We start from the raw sequence: 25908 nt of genomic DNA, 5'->3' as shown, positions 1-25908 counted from the left end.
ATACGAGAACTGTAACTACAGAAAACATTAAAATCTTTTAATTTGTACATCTCAAAACTCATCTTGCTCTGATCTTTTACAAGATATCATTTAAGCCACTTAGCAATAATTTTTTATTTTAGGCTAATTACCTTTGACTTATAACTTGAAATGTATTAATTTAGCAGTTAAAGAAATAACTTGGTTTGTAAGCAAGTAATAGTGAAAAATGCTAAAGTTTGCCATTATTTAAGAGGCCATTGCAGTCTATTTCTCTTCCTGCCTATTTTTCTTAATATAACTATGATTAACATAAGATGAAACATTTTGTGGCCACTAAAAAGAATGGCAATGTGGGTCATGTCACAATTTGGGAAATACTTTGTGGTACAAGTGTAGAAAAAGGAAACAAATATTGAATATACATTATGATTACAACTACGTTAAGGTGAACTGGAGATTATTTGAAGGGAATACATAAATAAATTTCTTTCATGAAGATGATGACAATAAAGATATATATTTTTAATTGTTTAATTATTTTTTAAAAATTTGTGTGGGTACATAGTAGGTGTATGTATTTATGGGGTACGTGAGATGTTTTAGTACAGGCATGCAATGTGATATATAAATGTATATATAATTTTTTTAAGGAAAATGTGTATTCCTTTTGTTTTCAAATACTTTAAAAATACAGTTTGGTAATTTAAAAAATGCTTGATTAATCTTAATGAAATGGGAATTAAATAAAATTTAAATTAAGGCATCTTATGTCAATTCATCAGTCCTCCTTTTTTTTACTTGTAACTTCAACTCCCAAAATATAAATAATAAAAATAAGTATTTTTTACCCCTGTAATTTAATACATCATTTTTGACACTCATATTATTCAGGAGTTGCACTATAAGATCTCTTTAAAAAATAAGACAGATTATAGTGCAAATATAAATCTGTGTAAATCCTTCCTATTAGAGACAGAGAAATCATGGGAAATCTTTTAAAATTAAGACATTGAAGCAGGTGCTGAACTTACTAGTCAACACTTGAATGAATGTTCAAAAGATTTTTTAATTCATTAAGATCAGCTAGTATGGGCTGATTTTCTCATATATGTAGTCAACTATCTTGCAATTTAGAAGACAAACCACCAGATTAATAATAGTCCATTGGAAACGCTGATGGAAAAGAATATATTTTTTAAATTGCCCTCATGTGTTTTCTTTTTTAATAATGGAATGTATGTGTAATTTATAATTTGCCTTCTAAATTTATCGTATCAATAGAGTAGCTTTATTATGAGTTATATGTTTTATTTGTTGACTTTGATCAAAACCCACATTTATTTTATTATTTACAATCATCATGTATTGAATATATACATATGTAGCTTTCTTTCTCAATTAGATGTAGGTTTCCAGATACTTGTTAATCTAGGAGACTTGGTTTCCACACCTGACTGCTTATGACTTGGAGTGTTTTATTAATGACAGAGATTTTGAGTCATATCCCCTAAAGAGTTACGTGAATCTGCATTGGAACCTGGCTAATTTAGAAAAATACCATAAATGAGTCCACAGAGTTGCTGTCTTCCTCTAAATAATAACAGAGAGGCAAATGTCATCTTTGGCAGGTCAGTGAAGCAATTTTTTTCTCCTTATTGGTGCTTGTCTACCTGAGAGCCATAATGGGGGCAACGGCCCTTCTAATAATCCTGAGTACATTCTGTTCCTGCTCCAGATTGGTCCTACATTGTACCTACAAACTTCTTCCCACCTGGGCACCTTCTATGCACCAAGTTCTGTGTTGAACACTTCATTTCTGAGCTGTCATTTCCTAGGGCACTAAGGACTGCTCCAAAGGAGTAGAAGCTTGGGGCACTGTATCACAAGATAATGATGTTTTATTGTATTTTTTTTTTAATTTTCCTTGATTCTTATTTTAACTTTAAAAATTTTTTTTCACAAACTTCATGTAGTCAGCATAGAGATTATAATTGTGGATAACTTTCCCAGAGCTTTTCAGTGACATTTCTCAAAATTAACTTTGGCTAGCTAGCTATTTCCAGATATTGATTTATTCTTCTTGGAAGTCTTAGCATTCAAATCTTATTTTTCCAAGTGTCAAACCAAGCCATGTTTTATTAGTCTATGGAATTTTCATCTTCTGTTTCACCTGTCTCTTCAAGTTATAAATAAATATTGAAAAATTTTACTCTATGTTGAACTAGTTTACAGTCCCACCAAGAGTGTAAAAGTGTTCCTGTTTCTCCACATCCTCTCCAGCACCTGTTGTTTCCTGACTTTTTAATGATCATCATTCTAACTGGTGTGAGATGGTATCTCATTGTGGTTTTGATTTGCATTTCTCTGATGGCCAGTGATGACGAGCATTTTTTCATGTGTCTTTTGGCTCATAAATGTCTTCTTTTGAGAAGTGTCTGCTCATATCCTTCACCCACTTTTTGATGGAGTTGTTTTTTTTCTTGTAAATTTGTTTGAGTTCATTGTAGATTCTGGATATTAGCCCTTTGTCAGATGAGTAGATTGCAAAAATTTTCTCCCATTCTGTAGGTTGCCTGTTCACTCAGATGATGGTTTCTTTTGCTGTGCAGAAGCTCTTTAGTTTAATTAGATCCCAACCATTGCGGAAGTCAGTGTGGCAATTCCTCAGGGATCTAGAACTAGAAATACCATTTGACCCAGCTGTCCCATTACTAGGTATATACCCAAAGGACTATAAATCATGCTGCTATAAAGACACATGCACACGTATGTTTATTGCGGCACTATTCACAGTAGCAAAGACTTGGAACCAACCCAAATGTCCAACAATGATAGACTGGATTAAGAAAATGTGGCACATATACACCATGGAATACTATGCAGCCATAAAAAATGGTGAGTTCATGTCCTTTGTAGGGACATGGATGAAGCTGGAAATCATCATTCTCAGCAAACTATCGCAAGGACAAAAAACCAAACACCGCATGTTCTCACTCATAGATGGGAATTGAACAATGGGAACACATGGACACAGGAAGGGGAACATCACACACCAGGCCTGTCCTGGGGTTGGGGGATGGGGGAGGGATAGCATTAGGAGATATACTTAATGCTAAATGACGAGTTAATGGGTGCAGCACACCAACATGGCACATGTATACATATGTAACAAACCTGCACGTTGTGCACATGTACCCTAAAACTTAAAGTATAATAATAATAAAAAAAAGAAAAAAAAGAAAAATTTTACTCTATGTTTGTCTTGTTGAATTCTTTCTAAATGAATAAAGGTTTTAAAAATATCTAGAAAGGCATTCTACCATTTTATTTTTCATTCCCTTCTATAGGATATCATGATTGTTCTACAGCAGTGCTTACTGTCCAGTGAAGATGTAATAGGAATTATGTAATTTAAATTTTCTAGTAGTTATACTAAAAAATAAAAAAGTAAAATTAAGTGTAATAAATTTGTTAACTAAATATATCCAAAATGTTATAATTTCAACACACAATCAATATAAGAACATCATTCATGAGATAGTTTACATTCATTTTTTTATCAAGTCTTCACAATCTGGTGTATATTTTAATACTTCCATCACATCTTGATTAGGATGCTGAATTTTTCTCAGAAATGCTTAACCTGTATGTAGATTTCATACAATTTACAGTTGAAGAAGTATATCCACCTGTCCAAGTGTCTTCAAGCATAATTTACCATTTTCTAAAAACAGAACTGTATCAGTTTTTAACTTTAAACTTAAATGGGTTAACATTAAATAAATTAAAAACTCAGTTCCTCCCTCACACTAGCCGTGTTTCAAGTGCCTGAAAACCCCATGCAATTAGGAACTATTATGTCAGACAAGGTTGCTCAAGGAACAGACTGCATACCTCTTAGTAGTAGTAGGTTTCACTTCCTACATGCTGTGATTTTTGTCAAATGACAACCATTTTGAGACTCATTTGGTTTATCTATAAAATTGGGTTAATAATATAACTGCAGATTGAGCATTCCTAATCTGAAAATCCAAACTTCTAAATACTCTAATATCTGAAACTTTTTGAGCACTGACAGGATGCCACAAGTGAAAAATTCCACACTTGACTTCGTGTGACAGGTTGCAATCAAAAGTTTGTTTCATCTACAAATTATTTTAAAATATTGTATAAAATTACCTTCAGGCTGTATGTTTGAAGTATATATGAAACATAAATGAATCTCATGTTCAGAGTTGAATCCTATCCCCAAGATTTCTCATTTGGGATATGCAAATATTCCAAAATGAGAAAAAATTCAGGAATCTGCCACATTTCTGGTCTCAAGCATTTCACATAAGAGATTCTCAACCTGTGTTTCATTGGGTTGTTGTTATAATTACATGAGAAAACACAAAGCATTTAATAAATATTAGTGAATATCATCATTGTGGTCATTATACTACATTTAGACCAGTGGACCCTTTAAAAAATCTAAGAAAAGCTGCCATCTGTTTCACATAAGACACAAACACAGTATTCACCTATTTGCATATAATTTCAGTGGGTTCAGGACAGCCACCCAAAGCCCATTAACACCTTTATTAAGTGTCCTTAGGCTCCATGTTTACATTTTTTAAATTATTAATTGTTGTATAGCTCCAGCTACCAAGACTCCAGTTTTCCCTTAAAACATCTGTGACTATGTCACGTTATTATTAGAGGAAATGAGTTCATATTAACCAGGATGCTTATTTACCAAAATAATGCTGAATCATTTAGTTATGCCTCAAGATCTCATGTGTTTTCTTCCATATTTACCTTTTACACTAATTTTCTGGTGAGGCACAGAGGAAATGCTTCTTATTTACCTGACATATACATGAATGTATATAATTGAAGATAAAGTTATTTTTATATGCAAAATAAACATTGTTTTTCTTAGTTTTCAAAAAATATTTGACTATCATTAAAGCAGTTTTCTTTACACAGCAAAATTTGAATCATATGCAATAAAATGCAAGATTTTTAAAATATACCTTAACTAGAACCATGTATGTTTAAATAATTCCACAACAGTAAACGTATTGCTATTAAATGATCTGCCATAAAAATATGTATGTGTGTAAAATGTGGCATTCAAGCTGGTTTAAAATGTAAATTGTCGAAGAAACACATTTAAGCAAAAAAAATCAGTATTAGTCTCCAATGGGCAAAATTTTAGATTAAAGAAGCTGTAAGATGCTAAAAGTGACTCTTTTTTTCATTTTGAAATATACACTATTGCAAAATATAAAGCTGTGGTTTAATTCTACGTGCTAAGCTTTCATGACTTTTATCCAGATAACAGGGAGGCCCCATGGTGGGGTGAAATGAGCACAGTTAGTTTTCTCTACACATATTCTAGCTCTGTGGCCTTGGCAATACTTTTCCTCTCTCTAAGCACCACTTTCTTCTTCTGCATATGTTGAAGAAATAAAACAAAATTTAAGTTTATTGTTACGTTGTTTTTTCCCCGGGAATAAATAAGTGAGATATAATATGTGAACTACCTAGCTCAAAATGGGGGGTTAATAAATCAGGTTCCCATCCTCTTTCTACATCCCTAATTTGTAATCAAAATAAATTACAAATGTTATTTTGGGGGCTGTGTAGGGAGATCCAGAGATACCATTGAGGAAACAAATAGACAGAAACATTTCTTTGAAAGGGAGGTATAAAGGGCAGTCATTGACAAGCCACAAAGAAAATTTTCATTTTGTTGACACTGTCCCCTGTGATGTAAGACATGAATCCCCCAGTAGGCAAGAACAAATACTGGTCTCCCTTTCTTTTCTTGCAGTTCCTTTGGTTTAGTGTCCAAAGATCTCAAATTCTATTGCTTTAAGAAGCCAGTCAGCCTAATTGTAGGAAGTAGAAAGATATTAAATACAGACGGTGTTTTAAAAACTGTGACAAATAGAAATGCACATGCCATGTATAAAGGGATTCAGATTCAGATTTTTAAAAACCATTCAGATTTTTAAAAGCCAATGTATAGCCTTCAGTTTGCCACCTGACAATCAACAAATGTCCATGTCTGTCTTTGCAAACATATATAACTCAAAAAAACAAATTGTTGGTTAATATCTAAACCTTCAAGATTTGTGGTGATTCTAGATTTGTGCAAAGCTTAAGGTGCCTTCTCAGAATCCATCAAAATCCCAAAGTAGCGAGCCAGGCTGCCCTGGGATACCATAGTTCCTCCTCTTGCAAGCATGTGGTTACTGGCAGACTATATAACATCTACAAAATGGGGCAGTAATACTATCTAAGACATAGGATTATTGTGAGGGTAAAATAAATTAATATTTGTAAAACATTTAGACAATACCTGAAACCCAGCAAGAACTCAATAGATGTTGTCTCTTCTTTTTATTACATTCATTCTTAGAATTATCTTTACCTCAAAAAAACTCCCTAAACATACCAACTGCTGTTTTGATTATATAGAATCCAAGCTACTGAATTGGAAAAAAAATGGGATATTTGGAGCACTTTTTAATAGGGTGTTCTAGGAGATGAGGTGTCACATGGTATAGATTTGCTTCCGTATATTTATTTGTTTCTAAAGTCAATATAGAAACCTCCAGGTAGGGATGTCTTTTGAATGTCTGTCTAAGTTCTTAGAAGGAAGATCTTATATGCTCTGTATAGTCTAAAAATACAGGGTGTGTTGGAGTGTAGAAATTTAGCAATGTAACAGCAGCTCTATTTTGTTAAGATTACTCTATGATTCATTCATGTAATGGTGGAAATTATATGTATAGCTACCATGCTTAAAACTTTTCAGAAACATACTGTTTAGAATAATCATAATGTAAAATGGAGCTGAATTAGATGTTTCGTGAAATTGGACTTCATACAGTGATGTTTAAGTTATCAATATAAAGTTATAGTGCTAAAGGAACCTTAAAGTTTTGCTATTCTTTTTTATAATAACTAAATGAGATATTGCATAAAATTTCTTAAAGTCTCAGAGTATTTAGAATTCCAAAATACAGATTTGTGATTAACAAAAATCCTTCTAGAAGCAATCTGAATATATCAAACTCATTTTTTTTCTGGAAGTTCTAAAGCTAAAAAAAAAACAGGAAACAAATTACCAACAAAACAATTACAATAAAAGATATGACTTAGAGTGAAAAGGCAAGCCACAGATGGGGAGAAGGTATTTGCAGTGCATATCCCCAAAAAAAGAACTCATGTCAAGAGTATAAGAAGAACTCTTAACATAGAAAAAGGGGGAAACTCTTTACTGGGCACCTCACAAAACAGGCTATTCATCTGACCAAAAAGCTTAGGAAAATGTGCATAATGAGGATACTCATGGGAAAATGCATATTAAAACTACAATAAGAAAAAACACAAGTGCAAAAAGCAAAACAGTCAGATATGTCGACTTAGCCACCAATGGCTAAATGATAAAATCAAATTTTGCCAAAGATGTGGGACAACTGAAACATCACGTGTTGATGGAATGAGAGAATAATAATAGAATCATCTAGGAAAACTTTTGGCAGCAACTGTAGTGAAGTATGTGCTCATTCTACTATCCAGAAATTCCAATATAAGGTATATACCCAAGTGAAATCAGTGCATAAGATACTTCAAGAATGTTCCTCCCAGCTTTTAATTTTTAGCTGGCATTTATTTTATTAGCCTAAAACTGGTAACAACCCAAATGTCATGAAGAGTAGAATGGATAAATAAATTGTAGTATAACCATAAAATGAAATATAGCCTGAAATTTAAAAATAATCAACTCCCACAATACAACACTTAGCAATCACATTAACCGAATGGTGAGTAAAAGAACCAAGACACAAAGGACTACACAGTATGCAACCTCATTTATGTGAATTTCAAGAACAAGAAGAGCTGCTCTGTAGTGATAGAAATCAGAATAGCTAGAACCTCTGGGTTGACAAAAGGAGCCTTCTGAGAAATTGTCTATATTTGAATCCGGCTGGTTATACGGGTGCATATATTTTTTTAAAAAATCACTTAAAATTTGCATACACTTAGGATTTGTCCACTTCAAGTTATGTTGTAACTTAAAAAGAAACTCCCTATACTGTGACTAAATAATGAACATGAAAAATCCTGTCGTATTTTAGCAAAATAAAGGGAAGAACTGCTTTAAGCAAATACTTTTTTTTCTTTTTTTTTTTTATTATACTTTAAGTTCTAGGGTACATGTCCACAACGTGCAGGTTTGTTACATATGTATACATGTGTCATGTTGGTGTGCTGCACCCATTAACTCGTGATTTACATTAGGTATATCTTCCGATGCTATCCTTCCTCCCTCCCCCACCCCACAACAGGCCCTGGTGTGTGATGTTCCCCTTCCTGTGACCAAGTATTCTCATTGTTCAGTTCCCACCTATGACTGAGAACATGTGGTGTTTGGTTTTTTGTCCTTGCTATAGTTTGCTAAGAATGATGGTTTCCAGCTTCATCCATGTCCCTACAAAGGACATGAACTCATCTTTTTTATGGCTGCATAGTATTCCATGGTGTATATGTGCCACATTTTCTTAATCCAGTCTATCATTGATGGATATTTGGGTTGGTTCCAAGTCTTTGCTATTGTGAATAGTGCCACAATAAACATATGTGTGCATGTGTTTTTATAGCTGCATGATTTATAATCCTTTGAGTATATACCCAATAATGGGATGGCTGGGTCAAGTGGTATTTCTAGTTCTAGATGCTTGAGGAATCGCCACACTGTCTTCCACAAAGGTTGAACTAGTTTACAGTCCCACCAACAGTGTAAAAGTGTTCCTATTTCTCCACATCCTCTCCAGCACCTGTTGTTTCCTGACTTTTTAATGATCACCATTCTAACTGGTGTGACATGGTATCTCATTGTGGTTTTGATTTGCATTTCTCTGATGGCCAGTGATGATGAGCATTTTTTCATGTGTCTGTTGGCTGAATAAATGTCTTCTTTTGAGAAGTGTCTGTTCATATACTTCGTCCACGTTTTGACGGGGTTGTTTTTTTCTTGTAAATTTGTTTGAGCTCTTTGTAGATTCTGGATATTAGCCCTTTGTCAGATGAGTAGATTGTAAAAATTTTCTCCCATTCTGTAGGTTGCCTGTTCACTCTGATGGTAGTTTCTTTTGGTGTGCAGAAGCTCTTTAGTTTAATTAGATCCCATTTGTCAATTTTGGCTTTTGTTGCCATTGCTTTTGGTGTTTCAGTCATGAAGTCCTTGCCCATTCCTATGTCCTGAATGGTATTGCCTAGGTCTTCTTCTAGGGTTTTTATGATTTTAGGTCTAACATTTAAGTCTTTAATCCATCTTATAATTTTTGTATAAGGTGTAAGGAAGGGATCCAGTTTCAGCTTTCTACATATGACTAGCCAGTTTTCCCAGCGCCACTTATTAAATAGGAAATCCTTTCCCTATTTCTTGTTTTTGTCAGGTTTGTCAAAGATCAGATGGTGGTAGATGTGTGGTATTATTTCTGAGGGCTCTGTTCTGTTCCATTGGTCTATATCTCTGTTTTGGTACCAGTACCATGCTGTTTTGGTTACTGTAGCCTTCTAGTATAGTTTGAAGTCAGGTAGCGTGATGCCTCCAGCTTTGTTCTTTTGGCTTAGGATTGACTTGGCCATGCGGGCTCTTTTTTGGTTCCATATGAACTTCAAAGTAGTTTTTTTTCCAATTCTGTGAAGAAAGTCATTGGTAGCTTGATGAGGATGGCGTTGAATCACTAAGTTACCTTGGGCAGTATGGCCATTTACACAATATTGATTCTTCCTATCCATGAGCTTGGAATGTTCTTCCATTTGTTTGTATCCTCTTTTATTTCGTTGAGCAGTGGTTTGTATTTCTCCTTGAAGAGGTCCTTCACATCCCTTGTAAGTTGGATTCCTAGGTATTTTATTCTCTTTGAAGCAATTGTGAATGGGAGTTCACTCATGATTTGGCTCTCTGTTTGTCTGTTATTGGTGTATAAGAATGCTTGTGATTTTTGCACATTGATTTTGTATCCTGAGACTTTGCTGAAGTTGCTTATCAGCTTAAGGAGATTTTGGGCTGAGACGATGGGTTTTCTAAATATACAGTCATGTCATCTACCAACAGGGACAATTTGACTTCCTCTTTTCGTAATTGAATACCCTTTATTTCTTTCTCCTGCCTGATTGCCCTGGCCAGAACTTCCAACACTATGTTGAATAGGAGTGGTGAGAGAGGGCATCCCTGTCTTGTGCCAGTTTTCAAAGGGAATGCTTCCAGTTTTTGCCCATTCAGTATGATATTGACTGTGGGTTTGTCTTAAGTAGCTCTTATTATTTTGAGATCCGTCCCATCAGTACTTAATTTATCGAGAGTTTTTAGCATGAAGGGTTGTTGAATTTTGTCAAAGGCCTTTTCTGCATCTATTGAGATAATCATGTGGTTTTTGTCTTTGGTTCTGTTTATATGCTGGATTACATTTATTGATTTGCATATGTTGAACCAGCCTTGCATCCCAGGGATGAAGCCCACTTGATCATGGTGGATAAGCTTTTAGATGTGCTGCTGCATTCGGTTTGCCAGTATTTTATTGAGGATTTTTGCATCGATGTTCATCAGGGATATTGGTCTAAAATTCTCTTTTTTTGTTGTGTCTCTGCCAGACTTTGGTATCAGGATGATGCTGGCCTCATAAAATGAGTTAGGTAGGATTGCCTCTTTTTCTATTGATTGGAATAGTTTCAGAAGGAATGGTACCAGCTCCTCCTTGTACCTCTGGTAGAATTCAGCTGTGGAATCCATCTGGTCCTGGACTTTTTTTGGTTGGTAAGCTATTAATTATTGCCTCAACTTCAGAGCCTGTTATTGGTCTATTCAGGGATTCAGCTTCCTCCTGATTTAGTCTTGGGAGGGTGTATGTGTCGAGGAATTTATCCATTTCTTCTAGATTTTCTAGTTTATTTGCATAGAGGTGTTTATAGTATTCTCTGATGGTAGTCTGTATTTCTGCGGGATCGGTGGTGATATCCCCTTTATCATTTTTTATTGCGTCTATTTGATTCTTCTCTCTTTTCTTCTTTATTAGTCTTGCTAGTCGTCTATCAATTTTGTTGATCTTTTCAAAAAACCAGCTCCTGGATTCATTATTTTTCTGAAGGGTTTTTTGTGTCTGTATTTCCTTCAGTTCTGCTCTGATCTTAGTTATTTCTTGCCTTCTGTTAGCTTTTGAATGCGTGTGCTCTTGCTTCTCTAGTTCTTTTAATTGTGATGTTAGGGTGTCAATTTTAGACCTTTCCTGCTTTCTCTTGTGGGCATTTAGTGCTATAAATTTCCCTCTACACACTGCTTTAAATGTGTCCCAGAGGTTCTGGTATGTTGTGTTTTTGTGCTCATTGGTTTTAAAGAACATCTTTATTTCTGCCTTCATTTCGCTATGTACCCAGTAGTCATTCAGGAGCAGGTTGTTCAGTTTCCATGTAGTTGAGCAGTTTTGAATGAGTTTCTTAATCCTGAATTCTAGTTTGATTGCACTGTGGTCGGAGAGACAGTTTGTTATTTCTGTTCTTTTCCATTTGCTGAGGAGTGCTTTACTTCCAACTATGTGGTCAATTTTGGAATAAGTGCGATGTGTTGCTGAGAAGAATGTATATTCTGTTGATTTCTGGTGGTGAGTTCTGTAGATGTCTATTAGGTCTGCTTGGTGCAGAGCTGAGTTCAAGTCCTGGATATCCTTGTTAACTTTCTGTCTCGTTGATATGTCTAATGTTGACAGTGGGGTGTTAAATTCTCCCATTATTATTGTGTGGGAGTCTAAGTCTCTTTGTAGGTCTCTAAGGACTTGCTTTATGAATCTGGGTGCTCCTGTATTGGGTGCATATATATTTAAGATAGTTAGCTCTTCTTGTTGAATTGATCCCTTTACCATTATGTAATGACCTTCTTTGTCTCTTTTGATCTTTGTTGGTTTAAAGTCTGTTTTATCAGAGACTACGATTGCAACTCCTGCCTTTTTTTGTTTTCCATTTGCTTGGTAGATCTTCCTCCATCCCTTTATTTTGAGCCTATGTGTGTCTCTGCATGTGAGATGGGTCTCCTGAATACAGCACACTGATGGGTCTTGAATGGAACACAGCACACTGATGAGTCCTGAATATAGCACACTAATGGATCTTGACTCTTTATCCAATTTGCCAGTCTGTGTCTTTTAATTGGAGCATTTAGCCCATTTACATTTAAGGTTAATATTTTTATATGTGAATTTGATCCTGTCATTATGATGTTAGCTGGTTATTTTGCTCGTTAGTTGATGCAGTTTCTTCCTAGCCTCAATGGTCTTTACAATGTGGCATGTTTTTGCTGTGGCTGGTACCGGTTTTTCCTTTCCATGTTTACTGCTTCTTTCAGGAGCTCTTGTAGGGCAGGCCTGGTGGTGACAAAATCTCTCAGCATTTTCTTGTCTGTAAAGTATTTTATTTCTCCTTCACTTTTGAAGTTTAGTTTGGCTGGATATGAAATTCTGGGTTGAAAATTCTTTCTTTAAGAATGTTGAATATTGGCCCTCACTGTCTTCTGGCTTGTAGAGTTTCTGCCGAGAGATCCACTGTTAGTCTGATGGTCTTCCCTTTGTGGGTAACCCGACCTTTCTCTCTGGCTGCCCTTAACATTTTTTCCTTCATTTCAACTTTGGTGAATCTGACAATTATTTGTCTTGGAGTTGCTCTTCTCGTATCTTTGTAGAGTTCTCTGTATTTCCTGCATTTGAATGTTGGCCTGCCTTGCTAGGTTGGGGAAGTTCTCCGGATAATATCCTGCAGAGTGTTTTCCAACTTGGTTGCATTCTCCCCGTCACTTTCAGGTACACCAATCAGATGTAGATTTGGTCTTTTCACATAGTCCCATATTTCTTGGAGGCTTTGTTCATTTCTTTTTACTGTTTTTCTCTAAATTTCTCTTCTCGCTTCATTTCATTAATTTGATCTTCAGTCACAGATACCCTTTCTTCCAGTTGATCAAATTGGCTACTGAAGCTTGTTCATTCATCACTTAGTTCTCGTGCCATGGTTTTCAGCTCCATCAGGTCATTTAAGGACTTCTCTACACTGGTTATTCTAGTTAGCCATTCGTCTAATCTTTCTTCAAGGTTTTTAGCTTCTTTGCGATGGATTCGAACTTCCTCCTTTAGCTCGGAGAAGTTTTATCGTCTGAAGCCTTCTTCTCTCAACTCATCGAAGTCATTCTCCATCCAGCTTTGTTCCATTGCTGGTGAGGAGCTGCATTCCTTTGGAGGGGGAGAGGAGCTCTGATTTTTAGAATTTTTAGCTTTTCTGCTCTGTTTTTTCCCCATCTTTGTGGTTTTATCTACCTTTGGTCTTTGATGATGGTGATGTACAGATGGGGCTTTGGTGTGAATGTCCTTTCTGTTTGTTAGTTTTCCTTCTAACAGTCAGGACCCTCAGCTGCAGGTCTGTTGGAGTTTGCTGGAGTTTCACTCCAGACCCTGTTTGCCTGGGTATCAGTAGGGAAGGCTGCAGAACATCGAATATTGGTGAACAGCAAATGTTGCTGCCTGATCGTTCCTCTGGAAGCTTCGTCTCAGAGGAGTACCCAGCCATGTGAGGTGTCCGTCTGCCCCTACTGGGAGGTGCCTCCCAATTAGGCTACTTGGGGGTCAAGGACCCACTTGAGGAGGCAGTCTGTCCATTCTCAGATCTTAAACTCCATGCTGGGAGAACCACTACTCTCTTCAAAGCTGTCTGACAGGGACATTTAAGTCTGCAGAGGTTTCTGCTGCCTTTTGTTTGGCTATGCCCTGCCCCCAGAGGTGGAGTCTATACAGGCAGGCAGGCCTCCTTGAGCTGTGATGGACTCCACCCAGGTCGAGCCTCCAGGCTACTTTGTTTACCTACTCAAGCCTCAGCAATGGTGGGCGCCCCTCCCCCAGCCTTGCTGCCACCTTGCAATTCTATCTCAGACTGCTGTGCTAGCAATGAGTGAGGCTCCGTGGGCGTGGGACCCTCTGAGCCAGGCACAGGATATAATCTCCTGGTGTGCCGTTTGCTAAGACCATTGGAAAAGTGCAGTATTAGGGTGGGAGTGACCCGATTTTCCAGGTGCTGTCTGTCACAGCTTCCCTTGGCTAGGAAAGGGAATTCCCTGACCCCTTGTGCTTCCCAGGTGAGGTGATGCCTCGCCCTGCTTCAGTTCATGCTCAGTGGGCTGCACCCACTGTCCTGCACCCACTGTCTGACAAATGCTAGTGAGATGAACCTGGTACCTCAGTTGGAAATGCAGAAATCACCCATCTTCTGTGTCGCTCATGCTGGGAGCTGTAGACTGGAGCCATTCCTCTTTGGCCATCTTGGAACCGCCCCCAGCAAATACTTTTATATCTATAATAAATAGACATCATGTCAACCAAAGAACAAATAACAAGATTCTTTATTGCTGTTTCATTCTTGTATTATGCTGTTTCCTTCTTGTATATAATATATAAAATTTGATTTAAAATCTTAGCACTACACTTTAGCAGGGTTATCATTTGCCAAATGAAAAGCATCCTCAAGAGGGCGTTGCATAAGGAAAATCTTCACCCAAGTGTGTGCTTGAATGTTTTAGAAGACTTAAATAACCATTCCATTTGGTTGAAAGGTGGATCCCAGAAACATCTGACATAAACATTTCTATCTCATGTCATCTTTTAAGACACCTTCTTAATGAATACAAATATATGTACACCTTGGGTTCCAACGTGGACTCTTCTTGATAACAAAGATTTTTTCTTACTTGAAATATTTGAGGAAATAGTTTGCAGCATTTCCCATAGCATCTGAGCTTATTTACTTGGCTTCCCAGTGTTTAGCCCACAGCTAGAAATTTGAGAAAGCTGTTGATGAACTTTGAGGGCAAAAATTCCCTCCAGGTTCCAAGGCGGCCAGTGTACTCTTCCTCTGCAATTACTGCTCTGTCTGAAGTTTTCCTCAGAGGAATAAATAAAGCTGCAGGTCTCATGCATTTTCAATGAGAAATCTTATGCAAAGAATATTACCAAAATCACATTCTTGGCATTTCTTCAGTCAACACTTTTATATCGAACTGTTCCTTTTATGGGCAACATATCCTCCATGGATCATAACACTTATGCCATAATTATCAACACTAAAGCAACAAGTCCACTCCAGAGAACTTAATATCATTTAACTTCAAAATTATGTCATTTCTGCATGAGTGTTTATGCCAAATATTTCTTATGACTTATTTTAACAAAATAAAATGTTAGCAAAAATTATCAATTCCCTTCTAAGATGTTTAAACAAATTTTCTAACATAAGCTGATTGCAAAAGTAAGAAGAAATTGAACCAGTGTATTTTAAATAGTAACATTTGAAATCCACCCTTTTGCTAATGGGCAACTTGAGATCTTTTAAAATAAAAACCATATTGATGCTATATAAATTATGTAATAATATTCCTTGGAGAGAGAATTTCTTTGGAACAACATTTTTGTTTCTCCCTCATTTTTGGTGTCTTTAATAAATAAATATATATTTCTAACTTTGAAATAATTATAGATTTTTTAACTTTCATTTTAAGTTCAAGGGTGCATGTGCAGGATGTGCAGGTTTATTAAATAGATGAACATGGAGATAATGGGGGTTTGTTGTACAGATTATTTCATCACTCAGGCATTAAGCCTAGTATCCATTAGCTACTTTTCTTCATTCTATCCCTCCTCCCACCCTCCGATAGGCCCCAGTATGTGTTGTTCCTCTCTATATGTCCATGTGTTCTCATCAGTTAGCTCCCACTTGTAAGTGAGAACATGAGGCTTTTGGTTTTCTATTCCTGAATTAATTTGCTAGGGATAATAGTCTCTAGTTCCATCCATGTCCCTGCAAAAGACATGATCTTATTCTTTTTTATGGCTGCATAGTATTCCATGCTATATATTTACCACATGTTCTTTATCCAGTCATTCATTGATGAGCATTTGGGTTGATTCCATGTCTTTACTATTTTGAATTTTGCTGCAATGAACATATGCATGCATGTGTCTTTATAATAGAACAATTTATATTCCTTTGGGTTTATATCCGGTAATGGGATTGCTGGCTTAAATGGTATTTCTGTCTCTAGGTCTTTAAGGAATCACTACACTGTCTTCCACAATGTCTGAACTAATTTATGCTCCCATCAAGAGTGTATAAACGCTCCTTTTTATCCACAACATCACCAGCATCTGTTATTTTTTGACTTTTTAATAATAATCATTGTGACTGATGTGAGATGGTATCTCATTGTGGTTTTGATGTACATGTCTTTAATGATCAGTGATGTTGATCTCTTTATCATATGCTTGTTAGCCACATGTATGTCTTCTTTTGAAAAGTGTCTGTTCATGTCCTTTGCCCACTTTTTAATGAGGTTGTTTGTGTTTTTTTTGTAAATTTCTTTAAGTTACTATAGATGCTGGATATTAGGCATTTGTCAGATACATAGTTTACAAAATTTTCTGCCATTCCATAGGTTGTCTGTTTACTCTGTTGATAGTTTATTTTGGTGTGTAGAAGCTCTTTAGTTTAATTAGTTCCCCTTTGTCAATTTCTGCTTTTGTTGCAGTTGCTTTTGGGGTCTTCATTATAAAATCTTTGCTTGTGTTTATGTCCTGAATGGTATTGGTTATCTTCCAGGGTTTTTATAGTTTTAGGTTTTACATTTAGTCTTGAGGCAGTAATAAACAGCCTACCAACCAAAAAAAGCCCAAGACCAGACGGATTCACAGCTGAATTCTACCAGATATACAAAGAAGAGCCAGTAGCATTCCTACTGAAAATTTTCCAAAAAGTCAAAAAGGAGGGAGTCCCCCCTAACTTATTCTATGAGGGGAGCATCATCCTGATACCAAACCTGGCAAAGAAACAACAAAAAAAGAAAACTTCAGCCCAATATCCTTGATGAACATTGATGCAAATATCCTCAACAAAATGCTGGCAAACAGAATCCAGCAGCACATCAAAAAGCTTATCCACCAAAACTCAAGTAGGCTTCATCCCCGGGATGTAAGGTCGGTTCAACATACACAAATCAATAAATGTGATTCATCACATAAACAGAACTAAAGACAAAACCTCATGATTATCTCAATAGATGCAGGAAAGGCTTTTGATAAAATTCAACATCACTTCATGTTCAAAACTGTTAATAAATTAGGTATTGAAGGAACATACCTCAAAATAGTAAGAGCCATATATGACAAACCCATGGCTAACATCACACTGAATGGGCAAAAGCTGAAGTATTCCCTTTTAAAACCAGCACCAGACTAGGATATCTTCTCTCACCACTTCTATTCAACATAGTATTGGAAGTTCTGGCCATAGCAGTTAGGCAGGAGAAGTAAATAAAGGGCATCCAAATAAGAAAAGAGGAAGTCAAGCTATCCCTGTTTGCAAATGACATGATCCCATGTCTAGAAAACCCCATTATGTCAGCCTAAAGCTTCCTCAGCTGATAAGCAACTCAGTAAAGTCTCAGGATACAAAATCAATGTACAAAAATTGTGTCAGCATTCCTGTACACCAACAACAGTCAAGCTGAAGGATAAATCTCAGAAGACATTCCATTCACAATTGCCACAAAAGGAATAAAATAACTAGGAATACAGCTGACAAGAAAAGTGAAGGATCTCTACAAGGAGAGTACAAACCACTACTCAAAGAAATCAGAAATGATACAAACAAATGGAAAAACATTCCATGCTCATGGATAAGAAGAATCAATATTGTTAAAATGGCCATACCACCCAAAGCAATTTATAGATTCAGTGCTATTCCCATTAAACTACCACTGACATTCTTCATAGAACTAGAAAAAACTATTTTAAAATTTATATGGAACCAAAAACTAGCCCAAATAGCCAAGATAATCCTAAGCAAAAAGAACAAAGCTGGAGGCATCATGCTACACAACTTCAAACTATACTGCAGTGCTACAGTAACCAAAACAGCATGGTATTGGTACAAGAACAGACTCATAGACCAATGGAACAGAATACAGAAATAATTATAGATTTTTATTTGTAAATAAAAACTTGATAGAAACATATATCTGAAATTGAAAGTGCATGATATATATACAATTTGTCTTCTTATGACAGACCACAGTTATTAACTCCACAGCAATATAAACAGACACATTCCAGGCCTGCTGCTTAACCCCAGACTGTACTATGATATGATTGTTTTCAAGTATTTACTAGGAGATCTTTTTAAAATTAACTTTTAAATGAGTTAACTTAAAGAAAATATGCTTTACATGCTATGACAAAATCATATTTATTTTCTTAACTATGAAGAGCAGTAATTACATCTTTAAAAGCTTTTTATTTCAGAATAATTTTATATTTGCAGATGTCTTAATTCATTTTTCATTGCTATAAAGGAATACCTGAGGCTGAGTTATTTATAAAGAAATTTATTTGTCTCACGATTCAGCAGCCTGTACAAGATGCATGGCACCAGCATCTGTTTCTAGTGAGGACCTCAGGAAATATTCAATCATGGTGGAAGGGGAAGGGGAGCCTGCATGTCACATGATGAGAGAGGACATGAGAGAGAGAGCAGGTGCCAGGCTCCTTTTAGCAATCAGATCTCATGGGAACTAATAGAGTAAGAACTCACTCATTAACTCAAGGACAGCACCAAATCATTCATGTGGGTTCTTCTCCCCAATGACTGAAACACCTCCTCCCATGCGCCATCTCCAACATTGGGTCAGATTCCAGCATGAGACGTGAAGTGCCAAGCATCCAAACTATATCAGCAAAAAATTTTCAGAAATAGTGTGGAGAATTCCCATATACCTCACATCCAATTTCCCCTGTTTTTAATACCTTACATTAGTATGCTACATTTGTAATAACTACAGTTATGACTCAATATTGATACATTAAGTCCGAACATTATTCAGATTCCCTTAGTTTTCTTTAAAGTTCTTTTTTTCTATCCTAGGATCCCATCCAGGATACCACATTATGGTCACTTGTCATGTCTCCTTAGTCTTCCCTTGTCTGGGACAGTTTCTTCCAAATTTGCTTGTTTTTGATTACCTTGATCATCTTGAGAACTGGCCAAATATTTCACAGAACTTTCCCGAATTTGGGTTTGCTGATGGTTTTGTCATGATTAAAATGGGATTATGGGTTTGGTGTAGGAATGCCACAAAAATAAAATGCTCTTCTGATTACATCATACCAAGAGTACATGCTACCAACATGATTTAGCACTGTTGATGTTAACATTGATTGCCTGACTTGAGATGGAGTTTTTCATGTTTCTCTATTGGAAAGTTACTACTTTTCCCCTCTTTTCCTTATTGTATTCTTTGAAGGAAGTCCCCACGCTCAATGCTCAGCCCATCCTTAAGGGTTTGGTAATTATTCTCCAACTTTTTGGGGCAGGAGTGCTTATATGAATTATTTGAAATTATTTGGAATTTAAACAGAAAGTTTATGTATTATCACTCACTTTTTAGTAGTTTAACCAATCATTTAGATTTGTATGTGATCTTGGTTATTTATTTTATACTTTGGGTTTAATCCAATACTTTTTATTGTTGTTACTCAAATTTTTCCAGCTTCGTTTGACCATTGGTAGCTCTTTCAGTTGGCCCCTGTGTCCCTTTGAAATACCTTCATTACTGTGGGGTTTTTGTTCTGTTTCATTTTGGGAATTGGTCTTTCTGTTTGTTTTTTCACTTGTTTTTAGCATGTACATACTTTCTTGTACTACAAAATGTTCCAGGAAAGAAATAATTGCATTTTTTGAAGTGCCAACATAAACTGAATAATCTGGAGCAAATTATTACTAAGGTCAGGACCATGTGTTTGCCTTCCTTAGCAAGCAAGCTTTCCTCAATTTAATGCATATAGATAATACTCCTAACTCAGTCCTGATATTTTGATAAAAAGAGCTAATTACAACAAGTGCCATAAATAATCTGAATTGACATTAGAGATAGTAACAGTGTGTTTTATTTGCCTCAATGTGCCCTAAGGAAAGGTGATTGATTAAAAATATTTTTTTTAAGTTTTGTTTCATTCTATACTTACATGATTGTTTCTACTATACTAGACATCCTCAAAACAAGCAATTTTCATGGGAGGATGAAAGGCTTTTAGAATCCAAGAAGATTCTGTCTCATTACCTTTTTTTCTATCATATCTGTTAGAATTTCCAGTTTTAATCAGGTAATACTCCTGGGAAGTAAAAGTTGCATGAAGGAAGAAAACGTTAATAGATTTCTTCAAAGAATAATATGAAATTATTCCAGTAGTGTTATAATAAAGGGAGTTCTAACAGAAACACCTGGATATGCAATGTAGCATTAACAAGTTATTCATATAACTAAAGATCAGGTTACTTGCTTATCAATTATAATTCCAACTATTTTCTAAAATAAAAAATGAGAGACCGTGAAGTGAAACATTTGCATAGTTCAAATCCAGGTACAAAGATGAAGGGATTCTCTATTATTTTTGTATGAAAACTCTTATTTTCTCTACAATCTGACTTATTTTCAATTTCCTACACAGTATTATTCTATGTCATTTTACATGTGAAATAATTAACTCTCAATCAACTAATCTAGCTATTTTCATGACATAGCTCTGTCTTCTTTTAACTCCACATCACCTCTTATCTTCCTGTTGTTTTTGTATAGAAATATTTGGAATAGTAAAACAAATTTTTTAATACAGAAGACTTGTCTCTCAAGCCATTTGCTTGAGAAAGCTAAGAGTTTTAAGTAACCATCTCCCAATGAGAAAATTAGTCTTTGTGAGTACTTTTTTACAACTAAGACTACACCTTCCTTTCTTCCTTCCTTCCTCCCTCCCTCCTTCCCTTCCTTCCTTCCTCCCTCCCTCCCTCCTTTCCTTCTTTCCTTCCTTCCTTCCTTTCTTCCTTTCTTCCTCCCTCCCTCCCTCCTCCTGTTTCTTCTTTTATCCCTTCCTTCTTTCCTTCCCACCTGCTCCCTGCCTTCCTCCCTTCTTTCTTTCCTTCCTCCCCTCCTTCATTTCTTCCTTCTTCATGGCTTCCTTTATGTGCATGCATATTGATTCAGTACTTACTACTTGCTGAACATTGTTATAGACCCACACTCCATGCATCAGCTAAAATTATCACAAATTTCCCTAGATACAGCCAATCGTGGACTCAAGTGTGTATTTTGACTTGAATAACGATGCACCAAGTACCACATGTAATGTCTTTCTCTTGTCTTTGCTGCTAAGTTCACTTTCTGATTATTGTTGCTTATTTGTAAGTATTTTCTCATCTTCCATGAAGCTCCACTATTACAGACATTGTTGTGCTTTGCTAAACTCACAAAATATTGTTCAGGATGAAACACCTCTTCCAAGGTAGATCCAAAATGTTGTGCCTTCTGTATCACCTAGAATTCTTTATCTATCCTGGATGGCATTAGGTCATTTTATGAAGTAAGATCATAGAAACCTTCTTTCTCAGTCTTGGAATTGATGGGTCTGTATAGCACATTTCCCCAAGTCAGAAGATAGAGTTCTCAGACTCTGTTAATACCTATGATTCCTTGTGCCTTCTTTTCACCTCTTAGCAGACATGACCAATTTCTGTGCTTCTTACACAAAATCACAAATGCAGTCCCAACCTTTTTTGGGGTAACTCATTGGTAAGGAAATTTCTGAGAATTGGCTTTGTGGCAAAAATGTAAATTTCCACTGCCTCTTCTGTGTCACATAAGTGATTTGCATGATTAAAAATGTTTGGTTCCATATTTCTATTTTCATCCAGAGGGATAAAAATATGTCTAATCTTGATCAGAATCCACAGAATGAAATCAAACATACAGATCTCCTATTTAAGAATTGGCCTGATCCTGGAATAAAACAAACAATTCAGGAAAAGGCAAATATGTCCTCTCTCTAGCCCATCACTTGAAATGGAATCCCAAGAGTCTTTAGAAAGAATGATTTCTGATTCTAGCCCAGACACCAGTTGAATTTCTAATTTTATTTTTTTAATTTTTTTGAGACAGAGTCTCACTGTGTTGTCCAGGCTGGAGTGCAGTGGTATGATCTTGGCTCACTGCAATCTCTGCCTCCTGGGTTCAAGCAATTCTCTGCCTCAGCCTCCCGAGTAGCTGGGATTAGAGGCACCCACCAGCACACCCAGCTAATTTTTGTATTTTTAGTAGAGACAGGGTTTCACTATCTTAACCAGGCTGGTCTTGAACTCCTGACCTCGTGATCCACCCACCTTGGCCTCCCAAAGTGCTGGGATTACAGGCATGAGCCACTGCGCCTGATGAATTTATACTTTTAGATTAGAGTCTCCTTTGTGTAACCTTTTTCTGTACTATCCATTGTCCTCACTCTAATGTGAATGACACTAACAAAAAAAAACATCAAAATGCTTTTGTCTGGTAGCTGGGCCCAGACAAAATGGAGCACAGAAGCAGCAATGTCATAGCTAATAGGAAGTGATATGGCTTTCTTTCTTCATAAATAAAAGATAAAAGGAAGAATAGGATGTATTCACATTTTAGAAGTTTTAGTTTCATATACACAGTAGTAAAGAAATGGGAAGTTATAAAAGTTGAGACTTTCAGATATTGAATTAACATTTATTGAATATTTAATACATTCCTATACTACACTAGGTGCTGGGAATACAAAAATTTCAGCATAAAAATAAAGCATAATCCTGACTGTAATGTGATGCGCATTACTAGAATTTATGGATTTTTGTATCTAAATTTAAATTGCAATGTTATGCTGTATTTTAAATTTCAGCATGTTTTTCTTCCAGATATGATTAATATCTCTCTTAATATTTGTTTACTCTTGACATCTTTAGGAGATAGTCAACTTCAACTGTCGGAAACTGGTGGCTACAATGCCTTTATTTGCTAATGCGGATCCTAATTTTGTGACTGCCATGCTGAGCAAGTTGAGATTTGAGGTGTTTCAACCTGGAGATTATATCATACGAGAAGGAGCCGTGGGTAAAAAAATGTATTTCATTCAACATGGTGTTGCTGGTGTCATTACAAAATCCAGTAAAGAAATGAAGCTGACAGATGGCTCTTACTTTGGAGGTTAGTAAAAAGATGCAACTAAGATGAAATCTAAACTGCTTGAGATTTGTATCTTTAAGAATTTTGGAGATGTCAGCATGTCAGTTTTTTGGTTTTGAATGTAAACCTGTATGTGAATTCTGATAAAAGTGTCTATAACGGTGTTTTCACATTTCAGAGTCACAGGCTCAATGTGTGTGCATTTACTACTAAATTGGTTGAGATATTATTTCAACCTCTTTATCTGGAACCAAGTAATAGGGGCTTAAGTCAAATGGAAAGTATAATTTGGTGACCTAGATTCCATCCATCCACTAAAATGGTTTGTTTCGTTTTTGTCATCTCCACAAGAGGAGCTGATTCCTCTCCACCATGTTTTGATATGGCCCATATAATGGGGCAGAAATAATAGAAGAAATGAAAAACTAACAGCTTCTGTTTGATATTCCTACTGCCCAGAAATTGCAAAAATCATTGCTATTCACATATGATTGCCCAGAATTGGTATACGATCACCTTCAGGCCTAAGGAAGGCTGCAAAATGTAGCCTCTAGTTAGATGGCAATTTACCTTGCTAAAAATTTGTGGAAATTTGTATTGTTTCTGTATTAGTTCATTTTCACACTGCTGATAAAGACATACCTGAAACTGGCAACAAAAAGAGGTTTAATTGGATTTAGAGTTCTACATGGCTGGGGAGGCCTCAGAATCATGGCAGAAGGCAAAAGGTACTTCTTACATGATGGCAGCAAGAGATAATGAGGAAAAAGCAAAAGCAGAAACCCCGGATGAACCCATCAGATCTTGTGAGACTTATTCACTATTATGAGAATAGCATGGGAAAGACTGGCCCCCATAATTCAATTACCTCCCCCTGGGTCCCTCCCATAACGTGGGAATTCTGGGAGGTACAATTCAAGTTGAGATTTGAATGGGGACACAGCCAAACCATATTAATTTCCAATTTTTATTAAAATTATATATATAAAATACATATATATGTTTCTACACATGTACAAAAAATGCCTAGAAATTGATTTACTGGGTCAAAGACTATTTGATCTTATTTTTAGACTTAGACAAATAACACCAAATTGCTTCTTTGATAAGGCTGCCTGTTTGCTTTGCCAATTCAGTTTTAGTTTTGTCTTGTGTATTAGTCCATTTTCACACTACTGTAAATGCCTGAGACTGCGTAATTTATAAAGAATAGAGACTTGATTATCTCAGTTCCACATAGCTGGGGAGGCCTCAGGAAACTTACAATCACGGCAGAAGGTGAAGGAGAAACAAGCAACTTCTTCACAAGCAGCAGGAGAGAGAAAGCGCAGGGGAAACTGCCACTTAAACCATCAGAACTCCTGAGAACTCCCTCACCACCATGAGAACAACATGGGGGCACCCATTACCATGATCCACATCCCACCGCCCTTAACACATGGGGATTACAATTTGAGATGAAATTTGTGGGGGGGACATAGAGCCAAACCATATTATCTTGTTAATAAACAAAAGGACATACCCTAATTACTTGCATTTCTGTTTGCATTTTTGTTATTTCTGGTAGGTTGAGAAATTTCTTCTTAGAGTTACTAATTGCTTGGATTTATTTTTTTGTTCCTATTCTTTGCACACTTTTCTACTCTGTTGTTTGCCTTTGTAAATCTAATTTATAGGAATGTTCCAGATATATATTTTATATGATGCAACTATTTTCTCCTAATGTGTTGCTTGTTTCTTAATTGCATTTACAATATCTGTCATTATTTTGATCCTCATTATTGTTGATTTAAATCTGCCTATTTTTTTCTTAGGGCATTAAAGATTTTATGTTCTGTAAGTGGGTTTTACATACTGCGAAATAATGGAAATGCTTTTCTTTCTTTTTTTTTTTAATGACAGGGTATCTCTCTGTCACCTAGGCTGAAGTGCACTGGCATGATTATTGCTCACTGCAACCTTGCTCTGCAGGCTCAAGTGATTCTCCCACCTCAGCCTCCCTAGTAGCTGGGACCACAGGCATGTGTCCCCATGCCCTGCTTTCCTATTTTTTAATTTTTTGTAGAGATGGGATGTCACCGTTTGCCCAGGCTGGTCTCTAACTCCTGGGCTCAAACAATCCTTTTCCCTTGACCTCCCAAATTTCTGGAATTTCTGGAATGAGTCACCGCACCTGACTGGAATTGCTTTTCACATTTTTATCTATTGTATTCAGTTTTACTACATTTTATCATGACTACTTTGTTATTATAATTTATTATATTTTATTATTATACATATTCTAAATACATTTTTTAGTATTAACCCAACCAAAGTATATTTGTGAGTATAATGTAAAATATTCTGTATTATCCCCCTTTTTTACCCCAAAGAGACAATTTTTCCAAAATAATTAATGAAGGATTTCATCCTTTCTGCTAACTTTTGAAATGATTCGTTAATAATATGCTGACTTTAAGGAATGTTCCTCATTTACAGCTAAGATATATTTATTAGGAAAATATTTGAATTTTGGTAAGTGCATTTTTTAACTTTATCAAAATAACCATGAAGTTATAACCCATTAATCTATTATGGCTGAGTGAAACATATTAACTCAAATTAATTAACTTCTTTAACTTCCTGCTCACCAATTAAGGACAATTTTGAAGCTCCATTTTGAAGCTTTCCATTTCTTCCACTCTTCTTTCTTGTTAAAATGATTCTGTGTTGTCTCATTGGCCCCTTAGCCTTTTGTGTGGGTTATTCTAAGAAAAAAGCAGATTAGGAAAAGCTATGAATCTAACAGGGTCTGCTTTAGAAAGTGCAGAGAATTAATG

General features: G+C 35.9%; 1 protein-coding gene across 1 annotated transcript in view; it reads left to right on the top strand.

The window, feature by feature from the left end:
• HCN1 (hyperpolarization activated cyclic nucleotide gated potassium channel 1) overlaps positions 1-25908 on the top strand; it is a 424192-nt gene that overhangs the window by 352359 nt on the left and 45925 nt on the right. Inside the window, exon 6 of the mRNA XM_002815543.6 lies at positions 22870-23110. Coding sequence (XP_002815589.3) covers positions 22870-23110 — 241 coding nt within the window. The remainder of the gene's footprint in view (positions 1-22869; positions 23111-25908) is intronic.

This window comes from Pongo abelii, chromosome 4 (assembly GCF_028885655.2).
Source record: "Pongo abelii isolate AG06213 chromosome 4, NHGRI_mPonAbe1-v2.0_pri, whole genome shotgun sequence".
NCBI classification, from domain to species: domain Eukaryota; kingdom Metazoa; phylum Chordata; class Mammalia; order Primates; family Hominidae; genus Pongo; species Pongo abelii.
Note: the sequence above shows the minus strand (reverse complement) of the source record. Positions and strands in the feature narration are given on the sequence as shown.